This window comes from Charadrius vociferus, unplaced genomic scaffold (genome assembly GCF_000708025.1).
Source record: "Charadrius vociferus isolate BGI_N301 unplaced genomic scaffold, ASM70802v2 scaffold321, whole genome shotgun sequence".
Taxonomy (NCBI): domain Eukaryota; kingdom Metazoa; phylum Chordata; class Aves; order Charadriiformes; family Charadriidae; genus Charadrius; species Charadrius vociferus.
The window spans coordinates 2,484,971-2,495,100 of NW_009646934.1; the positions used below are offsets into that span (position 1 = coordinate 2,484,971).

Genomic DNA, 10,130 nt, shown 5'->3' on the forward strand with positions numbered 1-10,130 from the left:
GGGCAGGGAAGGTTCCAGCACTTGACCTTGCAGGCCTGGGCTGAGGCGGAGATGGTGTTTACATTAACGGGGTTGTGGTACAGAGGAGAGTGTGTGTTGGACTGGCAGGTGATGTAGGTCTGCGTGGGAAAGGTGGGGTAACGTGACAGCTTTTGTACACAATAGGAGTGTTAGAACCAACATTAAAAGATTCAGAAGGTTTTGTCTAGTGAAACACTGTACTATTAGCTGCTAGCGCACGGGGTTTTGGACACACTAGATGGTGAAAGTGTATTATCCCTACTGAGCAACAGTATGCCATGGTCCTTAGGAATTCTATCATTTCCACGTTGAATCAAGTCATGCAAAACTAGAAATAATGGTGCCCCTTATCCTTAAATTCCTGGAGCATGACAGAAGCAGCCGAGATCCCAATTACGACTGTTAGAATAATGACTGGCAACAAGAACACATCAGAACATCAGCTCTAACAGTCTGCAGACAAAATTTTTAGATATATAATCCAAATGCACATACCGCTTTAATAAACACAACAAAGTTTTTACGCGTATGAGCAAATGCACATCAGTACTATCAAAATCAATACTAGAACATGGATTTCAGTTTGATACATAATGCAGCTCTGCAAAGCCATGTTGATTTTCTTTGTGTAGATTGGCTCAAAGTAAGAAAAGGACAGGAAAATAAATATTGTTTAACTTAAAGGGGTGGAACACAAAAATGAGGAAGTTTTTTTCAAAGAGGAAATCAAAAAGAGGAGTTACTTGCAAACTAAATGCGTGCAGGCAAGACAGCTGAGGTTTTGTGTTTGTTTAGTCTTCAATTCTTTAAAACCTTAGCAAGGATAAACAGCACAATAACAGGAACCACTAAGTTACATACAAACAAAATAAAATAAGCTGTGTTAAGCTAAATGTAATAGGCAAGAACAAGAAAAGATGGGATGGTTTGCTGTTTTCACAGCCTTTGCAAAAACCTTTACCAGACTCCTCAGAAGCAGGAAACCTATATGGTCAGTAGGTGCAGAGCCTTAAAAGGAGCATTTAGGGAGAAAAATCTTTAACAAGCTACATTAAATCAGTAACTCTTAATGAAAAAAAATGGGGAGGATCCCCTATTAGAAATTTGCAGGTATCAAGAATAGTATTAAGGAACCTAGTCAAATTTAAGTGCTACTAAAAGAACAAATTAAAAATAAGAAAAAGTGATTGATCAAGGTGGTATTCCAAATTACTGAAGAGGGAACAGCTGTGGCTATTCATAAACAACGATAAGCCTAACTTAGGTGTTACTTTTGAGGAAGAGATCATGGAAACATCTAGTACTATTCTTTGAAAGCCTTGCTACATTCTTAGGAACAATCAAAAAAAAAGGAAAAAATTATTAGGAAATATACAGGAAAATCAACAACAGATCAAAAACATCCTGATGCTTTCATTATGTAAATCTAAAGGGGCCCAGATCTTGAATACTGTGTGCATTTCTTGTCAATAAAGAGAAAATGGTAAGGATAATCAGAAGTGTGGAACTGTTTTTAAAGGAGAAAGCATTAGATAGACTGCAGCTTTGGTTTACAAAGGAGTGACTTAGAAAAGATTAATGTCCACAAAGGGTATAAATAAATAGAAAATTATTACTCACCATTTCTAATAACTCATTTTGTTTCATGCCCCTTGTTCTTACCAGGCGATGTGTTGAAAATGAAAGGGAATGTTTTTCAGGTAGTGAACAATTAAGCCATGAAACACAGTCATGGTATCTTAGAAGCTAAGAGCATAAATATAACAAAAATGGGAAGAAATGGCCATCAAATACAGTTATGCTATTTTTGTCTCGGAAAAGCCTTAAAGCATGGATTGCAAGAAGGTGGGAGGATGCAAACGGAGTGTTGTTATGACACTTCTTCCTTATGTTGTTTTCATTTGCATTGGCCACTGCTTAAAGCAGGTGGTGTGGCAATATGGCTGCTCATATTTATGTTTCAAGCTTCACCTTTTCTTTTGTATGCTTAAAGCCCCAGGTAGTGAGACATTAAAATTATTCTGTAAGCTGGCAAAATAGGGCAGATAAGCAACATGGTATCAGGTATTTCATGTTTATTATACCTGTGCTTTCTGAACAGCCCTGTCCTTCAGTGCACTGCTGCACTGCTTGTGACCTTTGAATTGCTTTACTAGCCCTGTTGAGGAATTTCAAATGATAAAAATAGTTACTATTTCTCATCACATACATTTAATAGTTATAAAAGTGCCCAGGCAATGGGTAACTGTCTAAACGCACTGCTCAAAGTGGCTTTTAATAATCTGCTATGATGATTATCTGTGTCCAACCTGTGACGAGCTGTGCATCTAATTCCTTCAGTCTCTCGAAAATCCCAGGGAGATGTGTGGCTCAATCTACCATTCCTTCAAGTTATCACGTTAAAACGTTCCAATTCCACTTAAGCCTGGGTCTTATCTGTCGGAACACCTACAGGCGGCTTTCCACAGCCACTGTAAGTATCTGTGAAGCTCTGAAATCCCCGCTCCCTCGGGCCGAGGCGGATCCGCGGCCGCGCAGCGAGGAAAGGCCTCAACCAGGGGACGAGCCGGCGCCACGAGCGGCGGCCCTGCCCACACGGGAGGGGGCGGGGATTCCGGCCAGCTCGGGCCCCTTACATAAGAGAAGGGGAGGGTTCTGCGCGTGCGTCACCAGCCGGTTCCCGGCAGCCCCCGCGGCCCCCTTATATAACCGGCATCCGGGCGGCGAGGCGCTCTACATTCAGTGGCCCCCACCAACGACGAAGGAACCTATCCACCCTTTCGCCACCCGCTTTAAGTGACCGGGATCGTCTCGCCCACCATCACCATGCCCGGGTATTCCAGCGACAGGGATAGAGGGTGAGTCCGGGGGCCCGGCCGGCGCTAGCCGCCGCCAGCGTCCGGACTCTTAGACCGACTGTGGGGTTCCGGTGGTTATTTTTTCAGCCGTTTAAAATGGCGGCGAGTCGCGAGGGTTGGGCCCTGGAGCCCTTCTCCTCAGCTCTTGCCGTCTCGAGGTCTCCGCAGCTTCGCGAGGGGAGGCTGGGGGAGGGGAGCTGGCGTTAGGAGTTCTTGGCGAGGGCGGCCATTGTGCGTGGGTGGCTGCGCGATCTGTGATGGGGCTTAGTCCATCCGCCTCAGCGCAACCCCCGCTTGTGCGTGACCGTTTACGAGGAGCGCGGGTGGGTATTTTTTTTTGTGGGGGGAAAGAGACTGGCCTCCCATTCCTTCGGGGACATACCCCCGAGTACGGATGATCCACGCAGAGGTCGATTCCCCCCCGCCCCCCGTCAGTGGGGGTGGGCTGGGGAGCGGCGGGCTGGCTGGTGGTTTGTGGGTCAGTGGGTTGGCCGGGCGCTTCGTCGATGCCGAAGCCTTGGGGAGCTCTCGGTAGGGCGGTTCCCTTTTCTTCCCTTCCTCTTCGCAAGGGACGGCGGCTCCGGCTGTTGCTGGCAGAAGCCGGCCGGCTCCCGCTTTGTGTTGTGTAAGCGGATGTTAATGGCCGGCCCCGCCATGCGGTGACTGAGGGGAAATCAAAATGCCGGCTGCTGCCTTTGTTCCTCCTCCTTCCCCCGCCCAGCTCAGAGTCTAAAATGGCAGCGGCTGGAAAATGTGGCGTAGACAGAAATGAGAGACAAAGGAAACAGCGCTGGCAGGAAGCAGCGGCCACTCAGCCAGGTCCCCTCTGGGAGCGCTGTGTTGTGCTGGGGAGGATCGTTCCCAGCGCCTGCCCGGCCGAAACCGGGGAGCGATCGGGGCGGGGGAGGGAGCCCCAAGCTCAGATCCAGCTTAGCGGCCCTCAGTGCGGGGCTTAGCGTTGCTTCGAGCTGCGCCGCAGGGCTGCCAGGACAGGCTTTCGAGATGAGCCTTTTCTGAACGGAGGGACCGAACCTAAAATGCTATCATAAAATGCGTGGCCTCGTAAAACACCGTTATTGAGAGAAGTCTGTATCTTTTGGGATACGAGAAAACGGTTTACGGGAAAGTTAACCTAAGGTTTCGTAACATCTCCTGCCCACTTTCTGCAGGCTGACACACAATGGGAGTGTCACTTGGGTGGGAGACCATTTTGATCATGGGGCAATATGAACGTTTTAATGTCTGTACTTTGCTTATGTTGTAACTTGCTATTAGGCTTTTCAATTTCATCTTATGGAAGCTGCAAAGATAGGTGTTACCTTGGCTTCTGAATCTGAGTTAAAGCTAGGCAGACTGTGGCATCTGCAACTTAAGTATCTTTGAAATTTCAGTATCCTGTAGGTGGGTTTTATAAATCTGGATTGTAAAATTACAGGGTGGACTGCAAAGGCAGTGGTTAAGTTGTATAAAAAGACTAAAATATTTCTGTTGGATTCTATGTTATGGTCTTCTCTAGGTTTGGAGCCCCCCGTTTTGGAGGAAGTAGAGGTGGGCCTCTCTCTGGGAAGAAATTTGGAAACCCTGGGGAAAAACTTACAAAAAAGAAATGGAATTTAGATGAGCTGCCCAAATTTGAGAAGAACTTCTATCAAGAACATCCTGATGTAGTTAGACGTACTGTGGTATGTACCCTGTCCAACTCACGCAAAAGTAAATAAATAAGTGCAAACATGCTGAGAGGGTCATGGGGCCCAACAGGCATGGATGGGGTAACTTAAAAGATAACTTTAGTATCAAAGTTTATTTCCAATAATGGGATTTTTATCTTGCAGCAAGAAGTTGAACAGTACAGATCAAGCAAAGAAGTCACAGTTAGGGGCCATAACTGTCCAAAGCCGATTATAAACTTCTATGAAGCTAACTTTCCTGGTAAGTGAAGACTAGTGTATTGGTCATTCTTCCAGGCTTAAGGCAAAGTGCAAGTTAATAAATTTTGTTTTTTTTTCTTCAAGCAAATGTTATGGAAGTAATTCAGAGGCAGAACTTCACTGAACCAACTGCTATTCAAGCACAAGGTTGGCCTGTTGCATTGAGTGGATTGGATATGGTTGGAGTGGCACAGACTGGATCAGGGAAAACACTGTCTGTAAGTTTTGATTGTAGCCTGGAATACTGCTGGATTTCAGAAGTGAACATAAGCCTGGCTTAGTGCAGGCTGAACACTTCTGGGAAGAGATTGTAATGAGACTTTCATTTCTTCCAAACAGTACTTGTTGCCTGCTATTGTGCATATAAATCATCAGCCATTCCTGGAGCGAGGAGATGGACCTATTGTGAGTATTTCTAAATGAAAAGAGGATCTTAATTTCTAGAGAATGTGTTTATTTTTTTTGATCTGATTGTCCATCCTTGTAGGAATACACAGCTGTATTTTGTTTCTCTGTATGACTAAAATGGTTCCATGTTTTGGTAGTGTCCCAAAAAACATTCCATAAGCTCTGACTAGATTGTTGTTAAAACTGTACAGAACAGGGCTAGATGTCCCATTTTGGAAATTGCTATCCCCTGGAAGCTAGTGACTTTCAGATATCTTACCACGCAGCATAAGTCAATGTTTGGTGGTAACTGAGATGCTAAATAGTTTAGTTTGCTGTTCTGGGTTGCTTAAATCCACTTTTGTCATTGTGGCACTGAAGTAATTAGTATATGACAACCTTTCTGTTTAAAACTAGTGTCAGACTAGAAGCTTCAAATAAGTATTGAACTAAAAGCTGGGCATCTTATTTCTAGTGTCTTGTGTTGGCACCAACTCGTGAGCTGGCTCAACAAGTGCAGCAGGTAGCTGCTGAATATAGCAGAGCATGCCGTTTGAAGTCTACATGTATTTATGGAGGTGCTCCGAAAGGACCACAAATTCGTGACTTAGAAAGAGGTATGGATAAGCCTTGATGTATCTCTGTATAAGCCAATGCAAAAACGACTTCAGCTGACTTTACTGCTTTGTTTTTAGGTGTGGAAATCTGCATTGCAACACCTGGAAGACTTATAGACTTCTTAGAAGCTGGAAAGACCAATCTCAGGAGGTGTACTTACCTTGTCCTTGATGAAGCTGACAGGATGCTTGACATGGGATTTGAACCTCAGATCAGAAAAATTGTGGATCAGATAAGAGTGAGTATAAATGGTTCAGGCACTTAAGCTCATTGAAGCAAGGGCAGTGCAATTAACTTTTTCAGACTTGCCTGGGTAATTTTTTTTTTGGTTGGGCATTTGACTATATTGATCTTGTACTGATCTAGTGGTCTTCTCCAGCCTGACAGGCAAACTCTGATGTGGAGTGCTACATGGCCAAAGGAAGTAAGACAGCTGGCTGAAGACTTTTTGAAAGAATATGTACACATCAACATCGGTGCATTAGAACTAAGTGCAAATCATAACATTCTTCAGATTGTGGATGTGTGTCATGATGTAGAGAAAGATGACAAGTAAGTTAGTGGGGACAAAGTATTTTTTTAATGATTTAGTTTTAGATTAACTGAACTAATGTTTTGATGGATTTTTGATTCCAGTCTAAGACTAATAAAAAAAATTTTTAAAAAAATCAGGCTGTGAAAACACAGTATAAATCAATCCTAGCTCTAACTATCATCTCTTCATGATAGGCTTATTCGTTTGATGGAAGAAATAATGAGTGAGAAGGAAAATAAAACAATTGTTTTTGTGGAAACCAAAAGACGGTGTGATGATCTTACCAGGAAAATGAGGAGAGATGGGTGAGTCCTGAACTTTAAGATTGCTCTTGATTCTTCATGAGTGACCAGCTGTGGTGCCAAAACTGTCAAATACAGTGACACCAGGTGTCAGTTAAAGTGTTAACTGCATAAGCTATTTGCACATTGCCAGTAGCCCTGTCTTTGATGAATGAAACTACTTGGGGGATGTTCTGAGGTCAGTCGAGTTCTGTGTTTTCAGGTGGCCAGCAATGGGTATTCATGGTGATAAAAGTCAGCAGGAGAGGGACTGGGTTCTAAATGGTGAGTATTTCAGTTATTCCTACAAGTGTATGATCGGTGTTACTTAATGAAGAAACTGACGAGTTGCTTGTGTTACAGAATTCAAACATGGAAAAGCACCAATCCTGATTGCTACAGATGTTGCATCCAGAGGTCTAGGTTAGTACAACTTGTAATGGCAGTTGCCCAAAGCTATTTAAAGAAAGTCTATTGCTTTCTTTAACCTCTGCATTTTTCTAAGTTTTCTTCACATAAAGGTGCAGTCTTTGTGGCAAGGCCTAGGCATGACAATCGGAGGACTCGAGGGGGATGGAGGACTAGTGGAAGTGATCGGCTGGCTGCTTCCAGTCAAATAGAGAGGTGAAAGCTGAGAGCATTGTGTGCCAGTAATCTTCAAAAGGCAAAGATCATCCTTTAAACTACTACCCCATAAACTGTTCTCTCATGAAATAAGCAGTTTCATTCACAGTTCACTTTGCCCTGGTATTTCTCTCCTCTCCATGCTTTGCATGATTTGCCATGGTGCAGTACTGTTAGTTTTGTGCATACTGTCTGCTGTGATCTGTGGGTCCTTGAATTTCAGTGAGTTTGCTGAAATGTCGAAGAAAACAATTACGAACTTCAATGTTCAATGAAATTTTTTTTTCAACCATGAAATGGAGAGAGCAGCATTAAAATGTACTAAGCCTTGTACAAATTGGTGAGTACTGGCACATGAAATCTGAGAAAAAGTCCACCTCTCACTTTAGCAAGTGGGGCAGGAAAGCAATGGCTTTTCAAATGCCTTTGAAAGTCGAAGTTCCTCCACCTATACATAGTCGTCATGTCGAGACCTGCCAGAGAGAGACACATTCTCAAGTGAACCCTGGCTTCTTGGAAGCGCTTGCCTAGACGAGACACAGTGCATAAAAACAACTTGGTGACTTTGGGGGGACAGGTATGTTTTTCTTGCAGCTGCGGTTCAAAGGTCTTGGCAAGACGAGCAGTGTGGCCCCTTTTTTTTGAGCTTCTAATGAGTGTGTATGTGAAGGACCTTGTATGTTTTTACTCTAAGGTCCTCAAATGAGCACATGAAGAGGCTGCTGTGAGCTTTAGTGGCCCTACTGCAAGAAGCATTCAGATGTCACTTGATGATTTGTAAAGGGGACTCTTGAGTTGGGAATGACAAGCAAATGCATACTCCTTTATGGTAAGGTTTTGGATCACAGGGTGGGTGATGAGACGGGAACAGACGGAGTGTGCATAACTTTCTCTTCCACAATACTCATGCAGAAATGGATAATTCTAACACTTCTTTGCAGCCATTATTTCCTTTAAAGTACTATTGTCTAATGTTTATCTTCGATTTGGCTGTTGTGGTGTGCAAAACTTTGTACCTTGCTTTTTGCCACACTGCAACACTTTACAGATGTGGAAGATGTGAAATTTGTCATCAATTATGACTACCCTAACTCCTCAGAGGACTATATCCACCGAATTGGACGAACTGCCCGCAGTACCAAAACAGGCACAGCATACACATTCTTTACTCCTAACAATATTAAGCAAGTAAATGACCTCATCTCTGTGCTTCGGGAGGCTAATCAAGCCATCAACCCCAAATTGCTTCAGTTGATTGAAGACAGAGGTTCAGGTAAGTACTGTTCTTGACCATATGCATAGCTTTCCTCTCAGAACAAAATGGAAACTCAAATTCCACCTCCAGCCTCTCCAAAACGGATGTGGAAGGTGGTTTAGTTACCAGTTACAGTGACCCGAAAAGGTATTTATTAACACCAATAACAAAAACAACACCCTCCCCTTCCCCCTGAATGCTCCACACTCATGCTGTGGTGCATCCGTGGCTAGTGCTGGCCAAAGATGATGCGCTTCTGAGGATTTGCTCTGAAATAAACACTTCGGAGCTCAGTTTTGTGGCCTTCTTTCATGGCTAGGAAAGATGGATGTAAGTGTCCTGTTGGCAAGATGAAAGTGACTTTTTGCCTTGATACCACCACTCACAGGGGAACGTATATGACTCCTCGTAGGTTAGATGGCTTTCTCTATCAAAATAGTCTTCATCAACTAGAATCCAGTTAGCAACTGGAAAGCTATAGTAGATTGGCCTTGCTGGGGCAGAAGGGGAAATACTATTCTCTCATTAGCTGAACTCATTTGGCGTTCTGTAAAATGCAGCCTTTGATATATATAACTGTCTTGTCTTTTTTTAATAGGTCGTTCCCGAGGTGATCGACGTGACAGATATTCTGCGGGCAAAAGGGGTGGATTTAGTAGTTTTAGAGAGAGGGAGAACTTTGAGAGAACCTATGGTGCGCTAGGAAAGAGAGACTTTGGAGCAAAAACTCAAAATGGGGCTTACAGTGCCCAGAGTTTCAGTAATGGAACACCTTTTGGAAATGGCTTTGCAGCTGCAGGCATGCAGGCTGGCTTCAGGGCTGGTAACCCTGCTGCAGGAGCTTACCAGAATGGCTATGATCAGCAGTATGGAAGTAATATTGCAAATATGCACAATGGCATGAACCAACAGCAGTATGCATATCCTGCCACTGGTGCTGCTCCTATGATAGGTTACCCAATGCCGACAAGTTATTCTCAATAACTTAGTGTATTTAAATGTCTCAGTTTTTCATAATTGCTCTTTATATTGTGTGTTATCAAAACAGGATAGTTATTTAAGAAATGGGAAATGCAGAAATGACTGCAGTGCAGCAGTAATTATGGTGCACTTTTTCGCTATTTAAGTTGAATATTTCTCTACATTCCTGAAACAATTTTTAGTTTTTTGTACTAGAAAATGCAGACAGTGTTTTCAAAGTAAATGTACAGTGATTTGAAATACAGTAACAGAAGGCAGTGCATGGCCTTCCAATAAAGATATTTGAAGACCGAATTTTCTTTCAGATGGCAATTTTCTCAACATGTGCACAACTTTACATTAATGGAATGTCAAATGTTTTTATATTAAATTCTAGAAAGGTTTCTCAACTGTGTCTGATTAAACATTTAAGCTTATACAGAAAACAGCCTTGCCTTGATTGGGCTAGATTGCTTAGCATGGCAGGCTCTGCTTTGATGGGGAAGAAAACTAAAGCTGGCTTCTAAGTAACTGTTGGAAACAGTACTCTTCCTTGTCTCACTAGCATAGGGCCAGTTTTTGGAAAAGATCTGCTGGAGTAATGGTGTAGCTGAAAGTCTTGCTAACCAGTACTCTGCAGAGGTGTTGCTAACGAGCTGCTAC

At 43.3% G+C, this 10,130-nt stretch overlaps 2 protein-coding genes across 2 annotated transcripts in view; one reads left to right on the forward strand and one right to left on the reverse strand.

Moving 5' to 3' along the window:
* The window catches only part of CEP95 (centrosomal protein 95kDa), a 19,601-nt gene extending 17,847 nt beyond the window's left edge, over positions 1 to 1,754 (reverse strand). The window contains exons 1-2 of the mRNA XM_009894805.1: positions 1,684 to 1,754; positions 517 to 518 (exon numbers count right to left, since the gene is read on the reverse strand). Coding sequence (XP_009893107.1) covers positions 517 to 518; positions 1,684 to 1,754 — 73 coding nt within the window. The remainder of the gene's footprint in view (positions 1 to 516; positions 519 to 1,683) is intronic.
* A 1,093-nt stretch (positions 1,755 to 2,847) lies between these two features.
* On the forward strand, positions 2,848 to 9,877 carry DDX5 (DEAD (Asp-Glu-Ala-Asp) box helicase 5). Its single transcript, XM_009894784.1, is given in 13 exon segments — positions 2,848 to 2,891; positions 4,396 to 4,561; positions 4,712 to 4,808; positions 4,892 to 5,025; positions 5,147 to 5,212; positions 5,670 to 5,811; positions 5,890 to 6,050; positions 6,192 to 6,364; positions 6,542 to 6,652; positions 6,852 to 6,913; positions 6,992 to 7,051; positions 8,301 to 8,525; positions 9,106 to 9,877. Coding segments are annotated over 13 exon segments (1,827 nt in total). The 3' UTR covers positions 9,492 to 9,877.
* Positions 9,878 to 10,130: the final 253 nt, after the last annotated feature.